Source organism: Lampetra planeri, chromosome 24, assembly GCF_965212315.1.
Source record: "Lampetra planeri chromosome 24, kcLamPlan1.2.h2, whole genome shotgun sequence".
NCBI lineage: Eukaryota > Metazoa > Chordata > Hyperoartia > Petromyzontiformes > Petromyzontidae > Lampetra > Lampetra planeri.
Window position 1 is genome coordinate 7,950,572 of NC_136130.1, and position 24,038 is coordinate 7,974,609.

The following is a 24,038-nucleotide window of genomic DNA, read 5'->3' on the forward strand; positions in this document are numbered from 1 at the left end:
GTGCATTTCGTTTATTTACGGCCGCCGTGTTTTGGCTTTGAAGCCGATTGCCCCTCGCCCCGTGGTGTTTGTGGGCGACGCCGTACTACGATGTACGCTGTGCACGTGCGCGCGCACCCGTAACGGTAGCCGTTTCAGAATTTTTTTGCTGAGTTTGTCGCCGTTTCCTGCACTCGCCAGCTCCGGTTTGCACGGCCGCCACTGGCCCACGTGTGTCGCTGTGAGATAACAAGGGGCTCTCTCGCCCGCTCGCTCGCTCACGAGGCTGCCGTGCTGCCGGAGGGAATGTGGTGCGTTACCTGAATTTTTGGAATGCCGCTGCGGTGAAATGATTTGGCACGCTGGATGCAATCTCCCGGCTCGACCGTTGAGACAGAGCGTGAAGTTTCTTAAATCCCACGCCCCCCCCCCACTACGACCACCTCTGTTCGCCCAGAAGTATGATTTATATTATTACTACAGTTTTCGTAGTTGGGGGGCGATGCTGCTACGTGTAATCCCAATCAAGTCACTTTCAGGTGTGTTTTTTTAATGTAATTGGGATATTTTTTTGACTAATGCCAAGAACTGCAGAACCTGTAGCAATCCCGGACAGGAGGAGGAGGGCATAGAATCGTCACACTGAAGGTGTCTGTGTCGGGAGTCGAACCCCCAGTCCCATCTTGCTGTGAGGCACGAATGTTACCCACTCTGTCACCCCGCAACCAGCATAGAAGGGCACGCCAGTTAGTTGATCGGCAGGTCACGTGTGTTGGGGTAGAGTGTGGTTATTCCCACCGCTTCCAAGACGTCTGGTCAGTATGGAATGGTAGGCCAATATACAATCTCCAGGTAAGAACCACTTTGCTACTTAACTCTTTTTCAGAAGCGACTTGGCCACAAATGATAGCTCAACGAAGTGACTCATCACGTGGAAGTTTATGGTAGCAAAATTTTCTAAACGCGTGTTGATTCTAAATGTGGAGAAAGCAAATCGGAGGACCCGAAGAAAAATCCATGCAACCACGGGGAGAGAGACACGCAAACTCCAAATATACAGCAGGCGTCAGGGTCGAGGTTGAACCCATGACCTCTTGTATGCCAGACGAGGTAGTTAACATCTCTTAGCCACCATGGCTCCCCTAGTGGAGCTCTCCATAGCTCCCTCCAGTGTAGTTCCTTCTCCAAGCATTGGTATGATTAAATAGTTGCAGGGCTGCACCTTTTACCTTTGAGGGCAGAGTAATGGGGAACTTTTCCTTACAGAGGCTCGAAATAGGACTTGCGTACAGCACGAGTTGACGCAAAACTTTGGATCACGCTCGGGCTGTACGCATTGACCACTTGCTCAGAACTAACCCCAGTTGAGAAGCTCACACGGCACGTGGAGCGAGACCGTCGGTCATCGTGGCGTGAACAGCAGCCGTGCGTGACACCGTATCGCGTGTGATCGTATATCGAATCCCTGTCCTCCAAATTTCGCTGCCAGACCACTCGCCCACATCAACCCTACACTCCAATCCCGTACCGCCGATGAGCACGGTTGGCTACGTGCTGTGCGAAAGAAGTTCAGCATACGTACAAACGCATGCATACACGCAGCACCAGCGCGTAAACCCGACAACAACAACGGCCGTGACACGTTCAGCTCGTCGATCGCCGTCACGTTCACCTGGGAGCTCTTTGCCTCCCGTGTGAACGCGCCGCTTCGCCCCACCCCGTTCATTGCAGCCTCCATGTCTCTCTCTCTCTCACCTTTCCTCAAACGCCGCCCAGCCCTTACCGCCCACTCGGCTGTGCGGAGGGCGGAGGTTTCTGGGGCGGCCTACAGAGGTGGAGACGCGACGCGTTCCCCCGGACCACTGGTGCGGATCGTACGCCTGACGTTATGTGAACGGTGCCGCTTGCAATGCAGAGATGGGCCCGGTGGCTCGAGAGGGGAAGGGAGGGGGGGGGTTTACGTCGTGATGAAACCGGGTTCTCAAGGGTAGCTTGGTTGCTGGTCTCCGCCTAGTCGCCACTTTGTTCCAAATAATGGGCCACTTTGTTGAGCTATCATTTGTGAAAAATAAGTGAATACCTCAGTGGGCTTTGCCTGGTAGGATGGGGATGAGTTAGTTTTATTAGTCTGTGTTTTTTTATTTGTCTACCTTGTCCTTTGCACGGCTATAATGTTTTGTACTGTTTGTTGTAACGTTTTTACCCGCCCCTATTGGACATCAGTGAAAAAGAGCTTTATAGCTCATCGGATTCCTCCAGTATAAATACATATTCTGATTCTGTTTACAGGGGCTGAGACAAAGAGAACACCTATTGCCGAATGTGTCTCAAAAGTTAAGCGAGGGGAGTGAGCCTGGTATTGACAGCGCTTCGATGGGATATTGAGAAATGGAGCAATAATATCAGCTGTGCGCGCAGGTGAACATCTCAACAATCGTGCTTGACGGCAACAGCTTGGGAAGAAAGGCTTTTTTTTAAATCCAACAGTGGTTCGACCACGGCTCATTGATAATGACGACGAATTAAAAATAAAGCCGAGTGTAGCGGCAAAACAAAAAACAACAACCGCCACACGCACTCAAAAACGTGAGGAACAAAATGGCCGGTCCCTAAAAATAAAAAAATGTCTCTTGCCGTGCCTTGGCGGTCACGATCGACGTGCCGCGACATGCGCCAGGTGCAAAAAAAGAAAAACGTTCCCTCCTGTGGGCACGCGAGGGGGAGAGCCGAGGAGGTGGTGGCATTTGTGTGTGTGTGTGGGGGGGGGGGGTTAGCGGAGAGACGACGACCTTTGGTCCACTAATTCGCGTCGTTTATCTTAACCCTGCGGCATTACGCATTGCCCCGTGGCGGAGCGCGCTAACCCTCGTGAGCTCGTGGCGAGCATTTGCTGGCTGCTTCTTCCACGCGTTTGTCCCACTCATGTGGGGTCCGCTGTTCTTGCCAACCTTCTCCACGCTGCCCTGTCCTGCGCCATCTATCTTTCTGCTCCTCGTGGCCACCGTATCCACATCACCCCCCCCCATCACCTCTCCTTCTGCCTTCCTCTTGATCTCGTTCCTTCCACTTTCATCACTTGCACCTTCTGACCCACGTCATTTTCCTGTTGTCTCTCCACGCAAATTGCTGGCTGCTCACCGTAAAACAAAAACGAAACCCCAAGCAAATGTAATTGTGGTTTTGTCGAGCTTGTGAGCGTGCTCGCCACGTGAGGACGGCCGCGAAGTGGTTGGCGGTTCTGTGTGGATGCGTAAAACGGACCGTTTGGTGTGTCGTTCAAATCACCGCAATGCCAGGCCTAATCTGGAGGCGATTTAACAATTTTTTTGGAGGACGGGGCAGCAACTTGAACAGGGCCAGTGTTAATGTCGTCGGCGCCTTCGGCTTTTTCGGTCTTGGCCGGCAACGAGCCGTGGAGGAGGAGGAGGGCAGTTCTCTTCGTGTGCGGCTTTCATTTGTTCTGTAAAATAAAAAACAACAAAAACAAAACTAGAGGATAAATTAACAATGGATCATAAAGGTAATTCGGTGAGTTTAGTATTTTTTTTCATTTTATCGTTATAATAAAAAAAACAATTCCTGACTAAATTGTCACCGTGGACAGTGGGACAATTGATCCGGCACAGTGTTAAAGACTTTTAAGGGCTGACTAAATTGACAATGCCACAGGGCCTTAAAGCCACACCCAACCATGCTCCAATTTGTGCACAGTCTTGAATGGCCCAATGGAAGGTGTCCATTATACAGGATGGTCCAGATCTCTTGCGGCTCCTTCTTCAGTGAATTCACCCCCTTGGCGTGTTTTTTCCCTTTGCATATTAATTTCTGTTTTTACATGAAACCTTACTTTGTAGGGAAACAAAAATTATAATTACGGTTTACCATTGGGATGTTTTTTGGCGAATGCCAGGAACTTGCAGAACCTGTTGTTAAATGGAGGTCACAAGACACCATGTACAATATAACGTAATGCAATACAGCGTGGAATTATATTTATTTATTGTAGCTTCTAAATATTTAATCTTCAGCGGTGTCCACCACTCTTGTCGTGTGCCGTGTTTAATGTACTGGGTGTTGTTTTTTTTGTCGTTGCGCAATGCCCCGATTGTGACCGGCTCTGGTTGGATATAATCCACCATCATGTGTAGGCATGGCGATACCTGAGAGAGAGCGAGAAAAACAGTCCTAGGCAAAGATGATGAAGGTCTTGATCTCTTACTTGAAAGAGGGGAATTGCCCAAAACGTCACCTATTATGTATTCACACAGGAAATCTATTTTCCATATATCAGAATCAGTATATTTATACTAGATGGTGAGCTTTACACGGACCCTCCGCCGATGAGTTTTAAAGCTCTTTTTCTTTCACAGATGTCCAGTCGGGATGGGTAGGAACATTACAACAACAAACAATACAAAAAAACATTAGAGTCTAAAGTTTAGCAAAGGTAAACAAATCGCTGAAAAAAACCCCAAATAGAACATAACTATGTTCTATTTTACCTGGTAAGGCGCACTGAGCAATTACTTTTTTTTCAGAAGCGACCTGGCCACAAATGATAGCTCAACGGAAGTGGCTTATCACGTGGAAATTTATATCAGCCAAATAATCTACGGCAGTGATATCGATACACGCGTTGAGTTCTTGGTTGTTCGTGCCTGTGTGCGCCTCTGCTAACGAAGTGGCAGCAGCATTGTCAAATAATTGATCGGATTGACCAGACAACAGGAATGACTCTTGCGAATGCTACCGAAAAAATTCTGCCACTTGCATTTGGGGTCCTGGGGGGGGGGGGGTTGGTGGTGGTGGTGGGGGCAGGAGGAGGCTCTCTGCACAGCAGCTGCGAGCATTAAAATATCCGCGTGGAACGCGCGACTGCTTGTCACATCCCATTGCCGGCCCGGCGCTCATTCATTCACTGCGAGCCATTCATCCGATCCCACCACGCTCGTGCATTCATTGAGCAAAATAAAATGAGTGAGTAACGCTGACGCGGGGGACGGTGGCGGTGGTCAAATGAGGCCTCCGTGTATATTTGGTGGGGACAAATGGGGTTGGCAGCAGACGGGTGGCGGATGGTTCACAGGGAAACTGTGTTTTGATTTCGATTTAAAGCTTTCGTGACTGCAGGGATTCATCTTCTTGGTTCTTTCGGTAAAGTCACGTAGAAGGGAAGTAATAAAATAATAAAAATAAAACATAATAAAATAATTCTCACGACGTTTCGGCCACAACGCAAGCAGCCGTCCTCAGGTGAAGACCAGGTCTGTCAGGGAGACAATAATCAAAACACAGACGCTGTGTTTTGATTATCAAGTGAATATCACTCTACTCCCCCGCCCGCACTCTCTTACCTCTCCACTCTCATCCCTTTTCTCGTTGCACCTTCCTACCTCTCCCCTCTCATCACACTCTACTCCTCTCCACGCACTTTGCTACCTCTCTGATCCCGCTCTACTCCCCTCCACGCACTCTCATACCTTCCAAGTACTCTGTACTGCAGCAGCCAAAGCCTTCCTGTTGAAACCCGCAGTCAAGCTTCACTCAACAGGGAAGTCGCTTATTCTGCTCTGCTGCCCCGATCATCTGAACATCGTGCTCTCAACTCCATGCCCTTCAAGTCCAGGCTTAAGACCTTCGCTCTGCCAATGACTGAATGCCTCTTTCTCTCTCGAAAATAAATGTCCGCCGGCATTTCTGTACAGCTTCTTGAGATGCGGCTGCATGTAATTGCTGCACATGTCCACGTATTGTAACATTACCAATTAAAATTGATTATTTCGCTCACGGTACATGCTTAGAATACGGTGTGTAAGAATCAATTAATGCGAACTTGGTCCGATCTTAACGAGCCCAATAACGCGGATGTGATGTGTCTTTCAAGTAACTATTCCCACTGGTATTTCGGTACAGGGTCGCAAAATGCTGTCGCGTCCAGACGCTATAGATAACGCGTACAAGGCCACGTATCACGTACAGATGCTACAGATAAACACGTACAAGGTCACGTATCGTGCACGTATTTCTCAAATGATTATGACTCAATGTATACCGTGGAAAGCCTCGCTCGAGTCTGATGATGACTCTTTCGCCGGAAAGGGTGCTGCCAATTATAGCGAAGGGTGCCACCGGGCAGAAGTCTTTTGGGACCTTTTTTCCATTATCAAAGAATGAAAAGTAAAAAAAGTATCCCATGATATACCCCGCTCACCCCAAACTATAAATGCTCTGATACGTGTGGCCTTGTCTTTGAACTGTGTTCGCCTGTTGGCGTTCTCTGGTCTGACACCGATGAGACTAGGCCATGAAGAAGGCTGTCTCTGGTGTACCGCAGTCAGTTTCAAAGACGGCGCATATATTATCAGAGCATGTTTGCTTGCATGTTCATCACATGTACGTGTGGTTAATACAGACTTGGCGTGCAAAGCGATATATTTGGTGTTTGAACATCTTAATTCCTGTTTTATTGCCAGAAAGGGTAAGACCAATTATTATTTTTCATACTGGGCATAAGTGGTTTGGTTGAATGCGACGGAGAGTAAACAATATAGAGGCTCCACCATCTCCCTGTGGGCTCTTGGAGTGGCTGTTGCAAGAATGAGTCGCCTGGGTGTCTTAATTAGCCATAGCTGCCTCAATCCATTCTGCAATTTGCATTGTAAATGCAGCAATCCTACCGACAGGCTGTGAGTCATTTCCACTGATGCAATTCAGCTCGGCAGTCCTTTTTTTTTTCTTGTGTCGTTCTCCACCGGGGAATTACTGACACGTTGGTGGCGGTGGGGAACGTCGCGTGCGAGTTTGGCATGCGAGTGCAACACGCGTTTGCATCCAGCGGTGGATAGAACCCTGGATGGTTACGTTGACGATGAGCCAAGTCGCGAGAGTTGTCAAAACATTGCATCGATTCGCCGGTGTGCTTTGGATCCTTCGGCGCACAGTCCGCGCATCAAATCTATGTTCCGAAGTTGACGCGTGTGAGAATTCGGTGACCTCATTTTTCAAGGGAAGGGCACAGATTTCGTCAGAGCGAGCTGCACTTTTCTGCAGATTTCCATCGTTGTTCCCGTGGCACGACCACGCTGCAACTCCCGCCAGTTCCCGGTGTTGGAGGGGGGGGGTTATAGGGTGATGTGGGTGGGGGGTGCAGGGAAGGGATGACGGAAGAGCTGATGCGGTTTAGACAAACACAAAAGGGCTGCTCTGCCATGCCGTTCTCCGTCATTGTTGTTTTTTTTGCAACGGCTTCATCTCGCTGACGCCACCGCCGTGGAATCTCTCGGAGCTTAGCCGGACGGTGGCCGCTCCGCGTTTTTCATCGTCCGCACGAGCGCGTCGCGTCCGCGGGACGACTGCGCGATCGTGGGCGGGCGGAGTAGAGCGAGGGAGGCCGACGAGCAAAGAAGAATAATTATAGCGCTTCGAAGTTTTTCAAGCGACGGACATCTAACGGAAGATGCTGCTGGCGATGAGAGTGTGTGGAAGGTAGGAGTGGGTGGACGGGTGCAGAGTAAGCGCGGCATGTTAGTCGTGTACACGCGTGCGTATGTACGTAGTACCGTCAGCGCGTCGAAGCCAATTTGGCCAGGCGTGCTATTGCTGGCCACAGCGCTCCTTTGTGCTGACGGCACTTTCCCCAACAGTCTACGTCGGCTTCATGGTGGTGGGGGGGATCTTAGTCTTGGTGCGTGTGCGCGTAACCTATGAAGGCCAGCATGGCACATGAGAGGGTGGGTGGCCAAAACCATGCCCGGTCGCCTTTGTCTCCCCAGTGGCGATGTTTGCATGCCGCACCAGGTACTCATTTTAGGCTGAGTCGACCTGGCGGGGGCCCAGGACCGGTTCAGATAATCGTCACCGGTGTTGGTCGTGAGCGCGAATCGAATTTGAATCTCCGGGTTCGTAGCGCAGCGCGCCAAGCGCTACACTACCCGCTCCCCTTGGCAAGCACTTTCATAAGGCGCTCGTTAACAGCACTTTCCCCAACCGTCTGTTCAGGCTAACAATGGGGGGGGTCCTTTGTCTTTGTGTTGCACAACAGCGCTCGCGAGCCAACAGCCCCCCCCGACATCATGAGCCGTAAGAGCAAGCTGCTGCGCCGGCTGGTGCGTTGCCGGTGCCTGCGCGGGGAGGAGGAGACCATCTCCACCATCGACTACTCGCACTGCTGCCTGCAGCAGGTGCCCAAGGACGTCTTCCTGTTCGAGAGGACCCTGGAGGAGCTCTACCTGGACGCCAACCAGCTGGAGGATCTCCCCAAGGTGATGGCGGAGAGATGCGAGCTGCAGGGATAATGCCGACTTGAGAGGGTGGTGGGAAGTGGTGGGGGCGGCGGGGGGGCGGGGGGCACGGTTCACGTGACGATAATGCGACACTGCTTCGTACGAAGTGACTGGGATTTCTTAATATCTGTTTTATTGCCAGAAAGGGTAAAACCAATTATTATTTGTGCCTCGCAGCAAAAAAAGTTTCCGGATCCGGGCGCCTTTCTACCTGGTGTTTGTTTCTTCTCTCTCGCTGCTCTGTTGGGGTTTTCTTTGGGTTATCCATGTTGCTTTTTATAGATAAAAAAAATGCAATGTTACTGGTATTGGCCAATCATCCCAATGCTGAACATTACCTTAAACTTTACTCGGTTGGGACCACACACAGTAACTTAGCCCCCTATTGTGAAAATATATCAATATCAGTGGTTGAACTCCTGAAATGATGATTGTGGACATGGGAGTCTGGAATTTATAGCATTATCATCTCTAGCCTCTTCAGTATGCTCGAAATTATTAACTCGCTCAACAACAAGATCTTAATTTTCATCCCTGTGATGATGATCATCATTGTCATTCTTTTGCTTATAATCGACGTACTTATTCTCATCCCCGTGATCATCATCCATAACCTCATGGTTATTGTTCCTTTGGCGTTGGTAAAACGAGCAGCACCATATGGTACAAACCATGGCTTTACAACTTGATGAGAAACCAACGATAATTATCGACCCATAGAGAGTAGTTTTTAATCGAGGCAATGCGCGGGCTCGTTACATCGCGTTGTGACGCACGTACACACCGTCGACACAAACTGAACCGGTTATGAAAAGCAGGGGGGGGGCTGGGGGGGGGGCTAGAAAGATGGGGAATGAATCTGCTGCTGCCCCACAGAAAGGGGAGCGGTTGACCCCGTTGGTCACGTGGCCGCTGCTGCTATGGATCGATTCCTCGAGATGCGTCGTAACATTTGCGTGAAGGTTCATTTACCTTAAGAATTGCATTTGGGAAATGCGATTGTTCACATGAACCCCTTCACGGCCAGTGTAGCATTATTCTTGAACGACAACGGCGATTTTAAAATAATTTAAGAATGATACAGTATTTTGTAACGCACACACGTGTTGTTTGATCGCCAGCTCGGAGCTGTGGGCACGACATGTCATCGCGACCGATTTGTGCTCGTGTTGTGTTTTTTTATTTCTCACACGACGTGGTCGCTTTTTTGTTTTCCTTCCGGTTTCTGTTTGCATCATGGCTATGCTTTTACTGTTTTTATTTTGTCATTTTGTTGACTCCCCCCGGATTACTCTTGCAAATAAGACCTCATCCTGGTCTCCGAGTTATCAGCTGGTTAAACAAAGTTCTTGAAACTTAACGACGTAACAAGGGGGCGCTAATTGTCAAGTGGCCTAGTCCTCGCTTGGCGTGTAGGTGGAGTGACTCGCCGAGTGTTTTTATTCAACACCAACTTCTTTTCCCGAATGTCGTTGTCCACTCTCGTCGCAGCAACTGTTCAGCTGCGTCCTGCTGCACAAGCTGAGCATCTCCGACAACGACATCTCCATCCTTCCGCTGTCCATCGCCAACCTGGTCAACCTCCACGAGCTGGACATCAGTAAGAATGGTGAGTGCCCCGCGGAAAGTGAGTTTTACCCCGTTCGGTTGAAGCTACCAAACGTCCTGGTTTGGCCGGGACAGTAGCGGCGGTTTTCAAGAAAAGCTGTCCTCGGTGTGTCCACTCATTTCCCCCCCCTCACTACCAAAGAATTTGAAAAAAAAACGTGGCCTTTGTCTGTGTTTTAAAATCTTATGGTCTCATGCTCGACTCGCAATGCCCGCAAAGGGCGCGGAGCTATCCTGAGCAGTGGGTGGAGCTGCCAGAGGAGTAGGCAGGGCCGACGCGCAGTAGGCTGAGCCGAAAATCCGGAGTGTGTCCGCTCCTGGTGTGTGTGCGGGGCTAGGGGTTGAGCGGGCGTGGCTTTGTGAAAGTGGGTGGGAGCTGACGGTGGAAGCGGCGAGGGGGGTGCTGTCGGTTCACCATGTGTCCTGGCTGATCCTCTGATTAACAATATTTGGTATCTTTATCTTCAACGTGTCCATTTAATTTGGTCTATTGTTCACTCGATCGATCAGTTGTTCGGCATCATGCCAAGATGACAAGTTGGTTACTACCTGTCATAAAGTCACCCTGAATGCACTCGATCTTGTTGGACATCCGGATCCAAGCAGTATTAAGCCCTCATTAGTACTGCCATGCGAGACGAGTGGTACATTTATAGGCGTGAGGCGAGTGAAATTCAAAGAGACTCGTCGTGTTTTCTCGTTGTTTACGTGTCACTGTGCCGGTGGCTTAACGACCCCAGACCTTGCCCCGTTCTCATCACATTAAAGTGACAGACGTGTTGACACCCACGAGTTATTTACGCCACCCGTACTCCTCCCCCCTGCTGCCCCTGCTACCCCCGCCGCCTCTCGGTTTCATAGCCCTCGGCCCACCCTACAATGATTTCCTGTTGCCTGCGCACACCTTTCCTATTTTGCCAGTCCCATCTCCTCCTCCTCCTCCACTCGACTCTTTTGAAAACAGGAATTTACGATCTCTGCGGTTACAGTGTGTGGCTCACAACTCTTTAAGGGTTGTGCGACGCTCGATTGCCAGTTGAGGAATTAACTCGCAACCGATCATCCCCCTCCGGTAGTCGGTGTCAAAATTTATTATTGGAATGTGCTTCCATGCTGCCTTGTTTAGTCTCCTTATCATTACCAACCCCGTACTGGCAGTGTGGTGAAATATGGTCAAAGAGCTCCCACGAACGACTTATTCCCCACAACAGTGTTTGCTCAAGTGCAGCGAAACGTCGTATTCAAATTGTGAATCTTGTGGATTTACTCTCCAACACACCGATGGGCTGAATTAGTAACTAATTGGTGCATTGTTTACGTGACAAACCTTACTTGCTGTGTCGTGTGGTGGAGGGTTACCACACATACGCGATATAACCCAAAAACCTTTATTATTAATGAGTGCAGCTTGTCTAACAAGGGTGGGTCAGTGGTGCAGTGTTTAGCACACTGCACTATGAATTAAGAAACCTGAATTCTATTCCCAGTCGAGGCTAAAATCCGGTGCTTGTAGAGTTGGACCCAATCATGGGCTCCTCTCCTCCTCTAACCGGCACGGACCAGCATGGTGAAGTATGATCAAACAACCTCCATGCCTGACAAGGTGCGTGGAGGCCTTCATCCAGCAGTGGATTGACAAGTTCTCAACTCGTACACATGCAATGTAGAGTCTGGCACCTCTGACAGATTTTCTTTTCTCTCCGAATGTAAATTTTTGCCTAATCTGAATCGGGCAGTCTCCCCCGCTATCTGAAAACTAAACTCGCCGCGACGTGTTCGCTATCTCTTCCTCTCCGAGCACGACGGCGCATTCGCGATGAACGCGTCGCGTCGTTCCCCGTATCGCCGCAGCGCATCAAGCCCCGCCGAACATCGCGAACTTTTTCACACGAGCGACGTTTTGACGCTCAGGCGGAGAGATGCGGCGGACCCGCTTGAACCTGCCCAAGCACGCCGCCTTCCCCGCAGCCTTAACGCTCGCTCCCCCCCCCCTCACCGCCGCCCCCACCCCACTCCCTCCCGCCCCCCCCCCCCATTGAACGACTCCCTTCTCTTATTTCTGCCTCGACTGACGAGCAACCTCATGGGATCGTAGCACCACGGACGTTATTCGTCCCTGTTCCCCCAAGGCTTAGAAATGGGAGGAAGGGGTGAACCCGGTCTGGGATGAAACCAAAAAGGTTAATTCACCACACGTGTACACTTAGGCTGCATATAAACGTGTTTAATTGTTACACTAAGTAGAGCGTGGGCGAAGATGTCGAATGTGTGTGTCATCGTCTATTTTTATTGCATCTCACAAGTCACTCGTTTTACTTGCCAGACGTGTTTTAGTCACTGACCTCCCGACGAGTGAGAAAGAAATAAGAGCTAAACTAACGTAAAGATCTCTACTGTATGTATATATATACATATATATGGCGGAGCAGTGGTGCAGTGGTTAACACGCTGCGCTATGAAAATCGGTGGCACGAGTTTTTTTCCCGCTCGCGGCCAACATCGATGAAGATTATCTGAACAGGTCCTGGGCCTTCCCGACGTCGACTAGGCCTCAAATGAGTACCTGGTGCGATGTGTGAACATCGGCGCTCGGGAGACAGAGGCGGCCGGGCGTGGTGCTGGCCACCCTGGCGGTCATAGGTTTGCGGCCTTCATAGGTGCCCGCTAACAGCACTTGCCCAGACAGCGTGTTGCAGGCTAAGCGTGTGTGCGTGCATGTGTGTGGATCTCACAGCCAGGAACACCGTGGAGTACATTGCAAAGGAGGCATGACCAGAGGTAGAACGATTTCCTGTAACCCAAAAATAAATATTACATATTTGGCTTGGTATGCATAACATACCTTTATTAATTAATAACCATTTTTAAACACATTTGATTGTAAGCAGAAAGGTTATATGGCAGATGTTTGGTTCTTGCCTTTTTATACATATACTTCATAAGCACGATGATCCACGCACGGATGATTGAGAGTTATAACGTCTCACTTTGCAGGTGCTTCGTCTAGCTAGGCAGCAGGTGGGTGAGCGTGTGTGTGTGCAAAGCTCCCCCCACCCCCTCCAGCCCCGACCTCCCCCGGCCTCGACCCTGTGTGATGTTTAACATCCCGGCGGGGTCACGCCCGGGCACACCGACAGCCGACGGCTCGGGTGACGAGCGCGAAAATCACGACCCCAAACCCCGCCGGGGTAGCCGGCGCTCGATGCGCCGTGCATGAAAGCGGCGATCGCCTCGACTCCGGCGCTTTGCCGCCCTTTAAAAGCCGCTCTGTAGTTTGCCGGAGCGGCCGCTTTTGTTTAAATCGTTTCCGGGTTTGTCGGCGTTAGTGAGGGGTATTATATTTTCGGTCCCAACATTTTGTGCTTGCGTGTGTTTGTGTAGCGCCCAACGTCGGTGACGAATATCTGAACCGGTCCTGGGCCTCCCCTAGGTCGACTCGGCCTCAAATGAGTGCTTGTTGGGGTGTACAAACATCGCCACTGGGGAGACAAAGGTGGCCGGGCATGGTGCTGGTCGCCCAGCCCCTCGTGTGCCGTGCCGGCCTTCATAGGTGCTCGCTAACAGCACTTTCCCCAACAGTCTGTTAAGCCTATGCAGGGGATCTTTGTCTATGTTTGTTAAAATAAAAAAATTGAATGGCATTGAGCCTGTTTTAAATTTTCTTGGGTGTGATGGACAGAATTTTTTTCCAGTGATTTGAGATATGGACTGCAAAAGTCCGTAGCTCGGTTTTATATTTACACGCACACATGCAAACATGAAGACAAAGACCCTTTGTCATGTAATATAGACTGTAGGGACAAGTTCTGTAAGCGAGCACCTGTTATATGGCCCGAACCACACCTGGCTGCCTGGCTGCCTTCATCTCCCCCGCACTGATTGGCTGTATGTTTACACGACCCGTTCGTTTAATCCCGAGTTCACCCCAGGTGGGCTCAGAACAGATCCTCGCACCATCTGCCCACTCGTGTTCTCCACAGCAGGAAATTGAACCCGGGTTGCGGGGTTCAGAGAGCAGTGTGCAAAGCCCTACGCCGCTGCTCACTCGTAGAGGAAAAAAAGAAACACGTTTCCTCCGTGTAGTTTTAACAGACTGTTGGGGCAAGTGCTGTTGGCGACCGCCTAATGAAGGTCAGAATGGCACACGAGAGGCGGTGGATGGCCAGCATCAAGCCTGGCCACGTATGTCTCCCCAGTGCTGATGTTTTACACACTCCACATGGTACTCATTTGAGGCTGAGTCGAGCTAGAGGAGACCCGAGACCGATTCAGTTATTCGTCACTTTTACTGGTCGTGGGCGGGAATTTGAACTCTGGTCGCTGGGTTCGTGGCACAGAGCGGGGTCGCCACTGCGCCACCACTCCCCACACAGCGCACGCCAACACAATACACACAGACGTGTGGGAACAGTGTAGACGTTGGAAAGTTAAGCATGGAAATACATTTTCTTCTTGTGCCAAATTACAACTCGTTTTCGCTTCTTCAACATGTTATTTTTATTGCTCTAAGGGTTTGTCTTTGCGCGTGCTGCAAATGGGTGGCCTGAAAGATTCAGCGTGTGTTCACCACGCATCGCCGTCAAAAAGATGCGGCTGGGTTTAATGCAGGATGGAAAGGCCACATAAATAATGTAAGACGACCCGGCCAGGGGCGTAGCTTGCTTTGGTTTGTAGGACAGGTCGAGAGGTCGTTCACATCCTGTCCAGTATTGACTCGGCCAAATCGTCACACAATCAGAATTGTACACCATCATCTGTTAATCGTAATCGTTTTCCATTATCATCATCGTTCATTATTCTCCGTCGTCATCAATCATATTTTATCATAATCCTTTATACACATTCATCTCGCATCTTGCATTACCATCGATTAATCATCATCACCATTATCCATTCGTCTCGGCATTCAGCATCGTTATAACTGTCGCCACTGCCAACGGGTCTTGGGCTGCGGTCGTCCTTGTAACAGAGCTGCTTGGCTCAACGGTCCTCACCACAGCTGAAAAAACAGTCCGAATTTCTCCTCTACTCCGTAACATGCGGGGTGTCTACTGCAGTGCGTGTGGCATTGGCGTGGCACTCAGATGTCGGAGACAAAGGGGAAGCCCTCGAGCCAGATGGCGGCGGCGGTGGTGGTGGCGGTGGTGGTGAGACTGTGAGAGGGGTCCTGCATGGACGTGTTGACTATGAAAACCGAAGGAGACGTACAGCCAGATGGCAGTGGGTGATGAGACCTTGGAGGCCGGGCGTCGGAACTGTGCAACGGCTGAGAGACCTCGCAGGAGGAAGGAAGCGATGGCGCGGCGTGGTGCACCAGTGACATCGGCAGCGATGACCTTTTGACCCTGACCGGCGTGCTTTTCGGCACGCGGTTCGAACCGAAAGCGCATCGGAGAGAGCCGCGCAGCACAGCCACGAGAACCGACGCGGCAGTCTTCCAGGAATGTGTTTGCGGTCATTTCAGTTGAGTAATGCCACGGTGACGTAAGAGATTTAAACAATTCGCCCTCAATCCCCTGTACGCGACGGTGAAATTAAACGTGGCCTGGGTCACCCGCGCGATTGGTTTTTTCTTTGCGGCGTCGTCTTTCTTGGGGCAGCAGCAGATGCAGCACGGATAACTGCTGCTCCCCCCAACCTCCCTCCCTCTCCAAGGGGGCATGAGAGATGGGTGGTCGTCTCATGAAAACAGCCCCTGCTGTTGTCGCTTCTGTTCTTCGATTTTTCGTTTTTATTTGAAACCGTTAAGGGTGAACACGAAACGGTTGCAGGAGGTGTGGCGGCTAAGATAATAACGTTAAACGTTATCTCGCCGACGGGTAAAACTGGGAGCGAGGACAACGCTGGGCTTCGTTTGCTTGCGCGTTGTTTAAAAGCTTTTATGGCAAGTTGTGTTTTTTGGGTTTTTTTGTCTTTTCTCCACTCAATTCTATCCCGATTGTGCTCTCGGCACCGACGTCATAACACGACGCATCCTCCAGTCTGATGATCCTGCTGCTGCGAGAAATCCTTACCGAGGTTGACATTATTGATCGAGATTAGATAATTAACTCATTAGACGTGAGAACCCGGCCACTTGAACGGGTGGTCGAGCGGGTATTTCAACCAGCACTCTATCTCAACATTTCCGGCTCAAGAGCTCCGTGTGCGACACAGCCATTAAGAATCGCCAGTGCCATCCAGAGGTCAAACTGATACGTGGTTTGGCTTTTGTCATTCACATTCGGTAAGGGAATTAGCTTGGAACAAGATGTCAGAAAATAATAAAAATCTGTTGGTAGCTAATCCCACTGAAGCAAAATTCGAATCACTATAGCTTTGGGGGGGGGGGGGAGTCTTTGACCAGCAGTGGATTGAGCTTGGCTGAATGAAGCTGAAACAACGATCTGTTTAGCCACCGAGGATTTAAATAAAATCACGTTTTTAATCCACCTGTATCTCGGCCTTCTGCACTTTAGTGTTTCCCAGCAGAAGTTTGTTTAAAACAGAAGAAAGCCGTTGCCCAGCAGAGTGTGTACCCGTTAATCTATAGATGCTGTGGTTTCCTAGTGTTATAGGCAAGAGCTCTTTATGTTCATGTCCACAACCTGCTTGCCTCGGATCGTAAATAGGCCTGGGATGGGGGGGGAGGGAGTTATGCAGCAGAGGGAAAAGATGGATGGGTGGGTGAGCGAGTAGAGTAAGTGAGTGAGTGACCGGGTGAGTGACCGGGTGAGCGACCGGGTGAGCGAGTGAGCTGATGAGCAAGTGAATGGGCGCGGCCAGCGAGTAAGGGAACAAGTGAGTAATTGATTGAGCGAGCTAGTTGAGAGTGTGTGTGGATGGAATGCCATCAGCTGTGGCTGACTCGTGTGCATTTAGAACATTGATTCCCCACTGATCTCTTGTGCCACGAGTGTTGCTGAAAGTAGACGGTGCCCCTGTTAGCGGCTCCCTGGCTCGCACTCTGAACGCCTGACTGCACACACGGGGCCTGACTGACCCGATTGCTTTGTACTTCGGGGATTCCTAGAATTTAGTCAGGGTGCCCAAGACTCAAGAGGCTCAGCAATGCAGAGAGCTGTATTGCAGTGGTTCTCAACCGCCCTGCTTTGATGGACATCGCCATCAAGACTACTGGACACAATACACAGACAGTATGATGATTCTTGTTGAAATAAACTACAAAACTATTTTGTTTTACCAGGTAAGGCCCACTGAGCTGTATAGCTCTTTTTCAGAAGCGACCTGGCGACAAATGGTAGCTCAATGGAAGTGGGCTTATACGTGGACATTTCTTGCAGCCAAATACTCTAAATGCATGTTGATTGTAAATGTGGAGGGAAAAGCCAGAGGACCTGGAGAAAAATCCACACGACCACGGGGAGAACATGCAATCTCCAAATATACAGCAGGCGTCGTCAGGGTCGGGATCGAACCCACGACCTCCTGCATACCAGGCGAGGTAGTTAACATCTCGCCACTGTGGCGCGCGCCCCAAGTCATCTGGCCATGTCCCGCTCCGCATCTTGCTCCTGCGCACGTTTCCTCCTTTGGCTGTCCCTTCCAGTCCTGCCCATTGGCCACCATCATCAGCATCTCATCATCATGACATGGCCTGCCCGCGGCCATTCACTTTCGCTGGCAGTCCATTATTATTATTATTACTACTTCGGGCGCTAATGCATGCGCAAACACTCCATTTATTTACCTATGCTAACGAGCGAGGCTGGCCAATGAATGCTGGCGAGTGTGCTCCTCTGCCCATGGGAGATCATTAGCCGGCCGGTCCGGTTCGTAAACTGGTGGGGATCGTACCCCCCCCCCTCCCCCCCATTTGAGATGCCGCGCGCACCTGGTGCTGAGCAGCGAAATTAATGGATGGAGGTTGGGCCAGGCGCGTGCATCTGTGCGAGTCTGCGTGTGCGTGACGGAGAGGTGAGAGTTTGTTTGTGTGCGAGTTGAGTGTGTGCTTCGGGCGTGGTGCTGGCGACCCACCCCCTCGTGGTGTAACGTGTTGGCCTTCTTCGTTGCTTGCAAACAGCAATTGCCCTAACAGTTTGTTATGGCTAAATGGGAGATCTTTGGCTTTTTGCTTGACTGAATGTAAGGCATTGGTAGTGCAGTGTTTAGCGCGCTGCCCTACAAACCCGGCGACTCGACTTCGATTCCTGCTCACGGCCAACAGCAGTGACGATTATCTGAACTGGTCCTGGGTCCTCCCCTAGGTTTGTAAATATCGCCACTTGGGAGACAAAGGCAGCCGAGGCGTGGTGCTGGCCACCCCCCCACCCCCTTGTGTGCTGCGCCAGCAGCACTTGCCCCAACAGTCTGTTAAAGGCCATATGGGCAATCTTTGTCTTTGTGCTTGACTGTGCATACATGTGCGTGTAGGGGGAGCGGCAGTGTAGTGGTTAGTAGCGACCTGCCGATCTTGCAGGCGTAGGCCCTCCACGTACGAGCCGATGTCCCAGATTAAGGCCACTGCCATCCCACGATGCACAAAGCAGCCAGCAAGAACCCCGTTGCCACGTAACGATGTCGAGTGTTGAAACGGGAGCGTGCGTGTGCGTGCGTGCGCATGTGTGAGAGTGTTGCATCTACTTATCTCCGCTCTCGGCTGGTTTGTCAAGGCTGCGCAGAAAACTTAATTTTTCTGTCAACCCCATGGCCACCTTCGTCTGGAACACGATGAGTCTCGCAAGCGACCTGGAAGGCCTGGACAGGCATCGCTTGGGAACAATTATTGCCATTATAATAACATTGTTTAGCCGGGCATGCCTACCGACTCTCGTTCAAGAGGGTCCTGCTAAGATTTTTCACAGGAGGAAGTCTTTTCTGTGACCTGAGAGCTCCTTGCGCGAGTCGGTTTGAGTCATGGCCACCTCCGATTTAGCACGGTTTGCTACGTGCGGTGCGAAATAAGTTAAACATACGTACATGACGAGTCGTATCGAGATGCTTGTAAATGTCCACGCAATAAGCAACATGGTTGAACTGTCATTTGTGGCCAGATCACGTCTGAAAAATAAGTTAATAGCTCGGTGAGCTTCACCTGGCAAGATGAAAAATTGTTTAGTTTTATTTGTATATTTTATGAAGTGATTGGTTTACCTTTCCTACACTTTGTACTCGTGTCGTGTTTGTTGTTGTAACGCTCTGACCCGCCCCGACTGTACGTCTGTGAAAAAGAGCTTTGTAGCTCATCGGATTCCTCCATTATAAATGCAGATTTTGAATCTGACATTTTCAGGAGCTTTCATATTAGTGGCGGGGGGGGGGGGCGGCGATGCTGTGCCTAATCCCAATTCGGTAACGTGCGAGAAAATCTTCTTCAACTCAAGTTTGGACCGTGAAGACTTTAAAGAAAGCAGCAGATGCTAGGGGATGCTGTTTTGGGATGGAGCTTGGGACCCACTGCGGCGTGTGGCTACCATGCAGCAGCAGCAGCTGCTGGGCCTAGCAGAGGGTGGAATGCAAGTGTCGGAGCGTGGCGTCTTCTGAATCGGTTTTGGTCGCGATGACACCTTGATCTTGATTTACCCAGGAAAGCTTCGCACAATTTTTTCAATAGGAGGGGGTTGTGGGGGGGGGTCCAGTTTTATTGGGATGCTTGGTTGGCTTCCTGTGGTGATGGAAACCGGGAGACCCAGAGTGCCCAGTTTCCTGCCACTTAGCATACAATGCATAGCGACATCGTATTCAATATAATATGCATTATTTCGGTGAAAATAAATAAATAATTGCTACGCACACAAAGATGCGTGTCGCTGCCAAAAAAAGTCATAATGTTCAGCAAAATAACATTTTAAGCCCATAGACTTCAGGATTGCTCGAACATGACGCAACTCGGCAGCATTTGTTGAACAGGTCACACGCAGCTGATGGGGCTCTTAGAAGTTGAAACCTCTGCAGCGTTTTTGCTGCTTCAACAAATGCGGGCTGGAACACGTTGGTCCAGAAGGCTGTGGGGACGATGAGACATGATGGGGCTTATGTCGTTTTACGATTTGGCAACGGTGGCGAGTTGACCGTGGCGTCGTGCCGACGTTGTTCGACATCAGAGATTTCGTCGCGAGATCTCCGCCGTCCTCCAGCGAAGAGGGCGAGCTGCAGCGACGTGTCCCCCCTTCACAGGGCCGGCCTCGATCGCTCCCCAAGAATTTCCTGCAGCTCGTTTCCCGTGGGGAGTCGTGGCCGGGTTTTTCCGGGATGCGTCGGCTGCACGGAATAAAACGAGGGGCAGACGCCCGACCCTAAATAATTTAGTCGCGTCACCTTCAGCGGAAGTTTCTGCTTTGAGCTGAAAGCTCTTTCTACTCTCCGAGTCATAGCGGCGAGGGGGGGGGGTCTGTGTGTGGTGTAATGCCCATGAGCTCGGCAACTCTCTCGCCTCTCTCGTCCCTCACTCCACTCCCCTCCAGTAGTCGAGGCTTTCTGTCAAAGCCCGTGGTCAACCTCTGCTCATTGAGGTCACTCCTCTGCTGCTGCCTGCCCCTCTTTCTTCCTGCCCACCATTTGGAACTCCATTTATCAAACTCTTTTTCACATCTCGACTCAGGATTTGTATCTTCTACGTATGACTGATCCCTCTAATGTACTCATCATCATCATCATCAGACATGATCAGTCCACTTCTGGACGAATACCTCCTTGGTCCTGCGGTGGACAATCTCCTCGGTTGCGTTAATTTCTTTGGCTGCCCCTGCCATCGTAACGTCTCCACCAGCGGCCATCGTCGCCTCTGACTTGCGTTGCTCTTTAACCGCGATACTTGCCGCTTTATCGTTCGTTGTGGGTGGTGTTGGGCCGATCCTCCCGGGGGTTTTGCTGCTGTTCCTCTAAGTTGCTGATTCCCAGGCGCTTGTGAAAAATTCACTGATGTGACGTTTTTCTTTTTTTTTTGAGAATCACGGTTCCCGTGCGCACGCCCCAAAAAATACCCACGCGCCAATCGGCCAGCAACACAACATCGCCGTACTGAGGTGTCATCGCTAACCGTGGATGTCGTCGTCTTCCCTTCCCCCGCGTAGGAATACAAGAGATTCCGGAGAACATCAAGTCCTGCAAGCTGCTCACGATGCTCGAAGCTAGCGTCAACCCGATATCCAAGTACGCGCTCGGGGGCCCCTCCCCTTCTCACCCCCTCCCCTCCTCTCCTCTCCCCCATCACCGTCCTGTAATTGCACGCGGAATTCCGGTGATCGTGGGAGCACTGGTTGGCATTCCGCTCTGATAAAGCGTGGTGGTCTCTTTCTCTCTTAGCCCGGGGCTGCTTATTTGCGTGCATTTTTTGTCGCCAAACCGCGTTGTCGTTTCTGACCAAAGCAGCACGCCGCGTTGTGTTACTCCCTGCCCGGCCAGTGTCCATAAAATGTATTGTGTTGCGACGATTCGGATTAGTGAACTCCTTCAAATGATTTTTTTTTATTACCGTCTCCGAATTCCCATTGTCAAGCAGAGTTATGAGAAGGGAAATGGGTAGGGGTGGGAATACAGTCCGGGGATACAGTTAGTTCGTTCTTTTTGTTTGTTTACACAGCGGCGCCTCTTACAAACAGATAATCTTGGCTGCGGAGACAAAATCTCTGCATCAACATCTCAACAAAAGTCCCCATACTTTCAAGCAAGAAGCTTGGCCTTCCTAAATGCGCACGATTAGGGTTGTGATGGATCCACGCGAGTGATCCGATGCGATCCTACGTCGCAAATTCACGTGACACCCGTGATTGGTATATATCGACAAGATCGGAGCTCATTCTCTTTGGTCCGCCAGAAATTGAGCCGGCACCGTCCCATCAACTCGGTCTATCAGTTGACTTAAAATTCTAATCGGCTACTTTCTTTTTCCCGTCGTCAATTGCTCGGGCCTACTTAAGAAATAGCGGTCGCCCCCACATCTTACCTCCCGAAGGCAGGGAACCCCCTCGACGCCACGCTGATTTTGTCTGACATCACCGGACCCCGCCCGTCACCTCCCGTCCAGCGGCACGCATGGGGAAAGAGATGCGAGACTTTTATCCCCCCCCCCCCCCATCTTCACGTTATCCGTTGCGATGCGCGTTCCGTCACGGTAAACGCGCGTGACGCTGGTGCCCCCCTCCTACTCCCACCCCCCCCACCCCCACTGTTTATGGCACAGGCTGCCTGAGGGAGCCACTCAGCTCACCTGCCTGACGGAGCTGTACCTGAACGACGCCTTCCTGGAGGCCCTACCAAACACCATGGGCAGGTGAGCAGCTGTTGTCGCTAAACGTGGAGGCGTTCATAAAAGGCATTTTGTAAACCTGGGTTGGTCGTGGTGCACAAGCACACATACCAAAAACACTCAACATGTTCCTAAATAACACTCTGTGGCCTTAAAAGGAGACTGTTTTTATAAATGTTGACGTTTTGGGCAGTGGCCCTTGTTCGTAGCAAATTTTAAAAAATTATGACGCTCGATGATTCAGGTGCCATGAAGACGGACCATTGTGCAAAACGTCGCCTATCGTATACTTTTTGCTTTTGAGGCCAGAGTGCCGTTGATGAACGTGAGTTTCTATGGTTACCACCGTCGTGCCATTCGACGTCTTGTAAATGTCTCCTTGTGCCATTCTGTGGCCACCAAACGGGCTTGATGACAGCGAGTTGGTGTGGACAGTTTTAAACAGGAGAGCGAGCGAGATGAGAGCGTCGTCGTGGTGCGATGGTCACGCGCGTGTGTGTGCGTGCACCGCCGCTGCCTGTGGGGTCGGAGTGCCGAAGCCGGCGCTGCCGCGGTTCAATTAGCGCGGGTCCTCGTCGCACACCGCGTAGACGGGGGACGGTCTTTCCGGCCCGCTCGCGCGTCTGGAAAGCCGTCTCGTGGTAACTTTGCCTCGCACCGCAATGCCCGCCTCCATTCTCGCACGGCCGGCGGTTAAGGTTCGGAAAGGAAATAAACATCGATTTGTGATTTGATTGATGAAGGAGGCCTCTCCGCCACGTCGCGACGGACGGTCAATGTGGTGTTAGAAGTGGATATTTGTTTTTTGTTTCATGACGGGAAACAGATAGCCAGAGTCGAATGTGGCTTTTTACTCTTTTGGAATTCCCCAATTAATTCCCGAGCATCGCTAGGCCCCGTGCGATTTATATAACCACGGAACAGACGTTTCATGGAGTGGCCTCTACATTTTTTTTCGTAAATATCGGTTGTGATCGCCTCAGTGTTGTCAAAACACATTTTTCTAAATTCGTTATATTTATTTTTAAAAGCACTTTGCGGAATTTGGTATCTTGCCTTTGTTTTTGATTTACTTGCCATAAATACAGAAAAGCAGCTGCGTTCTTTTCTCGCAGCTATGCCTACGGTAGAATGATCCAGAATTAGAATTTTTCCAGTTACATTTAGCCTTGCGTAGGAATAGCACTGGTACATTGAGCAACAAAACAGCAGGTGTCCGAATCCTGATGACACGAGTTCAAATCCCAGTCATGGTCAATATCATCTCATTTATCCAGACCCCCTATTAGCGATGTCATTCTTGTAATCATCGTAATGCAGTAGGAACGGTAAAGAGGAAGGCCGAGAAATAATTGGACAGACGAGGATCATCAACAAACGATCGAAAAGGTAATTTGTATAACGTGGAATGACATGGCCCAAATTGGCCGGAGATCGGAAATTCTGGCCTGGCCCGGGAGGTAATTAATGGTACGAAAGGAATATAATTTAATTCGGAGATCCGCGCAAAATTTCCGCCGTTAAATCGACCGTGTTTTAAATGGACAACGGACCCTCACAATGCGAGCTCTGTGCTATTATTTCTATATTAACAAAGTCACAGTTGCTGAGCACGGGCCCCAAAGACCACCTATAACACAAAGTGGTCATCAACAGAGGGCACTTGTGATAAAAGAGTAGGTAATAATTCCGCGTGTTTATGGAAATGAGCAAGGCAAAATAGTCGAGGGGGGAGGAATTCCAAATCCAGAAAACAGAGAAGCACTGAATTTCGATTTAAAGCTTTCGTGACTGCAGGGATTCATCTTCTTGGTTCTTTCGGTAAAGTCACGTGACTTTACCGAAAGAACCAAGAAGAAGAGAAGCACTGCTTGTAACAACAGGAACTCATCAACGTGCAACACGATTCTTGAATCGAGCGAGAATATTGGAACTTCGGAACTCCCCGCATCGCCTCATTTCCCCGAGTCGAGCAGCGTGCG

At 50.5% G+C, this 24,038-nt stretch overlaps 1 protein-coding gene across 2 annotated transcripts in view; it reads left to right on the plus strand.

Annotated features, from left to right (window-relative positions):
- The window catches only part of ERBIN (erbb2 interacting protein), a 119,001-nt gene that overhangs the window by 44,594 nt on the left and 50,369 nt on the right, over nucleotides 1-24,038 (plus strand). For both annotated transcript variants that reach the window (XM_078605525.1, XM_078605526.1), the window contains exons 3-6: nucleotides 8,021-8,240; nucleotides 9,753-9,870; nucleotides 20,882-20,960; nucleotides 21,991-22,080. In XM_078605525.1, the coding sequence (XP_078461651.1) occupies nucleotides 8,052-8,240; nucleotides 9,753-9,870; nucleotides 20,882-20,960; nucleotides 21,991-22,080 (476 nt within the window). In that variant the 5' untranslated portion in view covers nucleotides 8,021-8,051. The remainder of the gene's footprint in view (nucleotides 1-8,020; nucleotides 8,241-9,752; nucleotides 9,871-20,881; nucleotides 20,961-21,990; nucleotides 22,081-24,038) is intronic.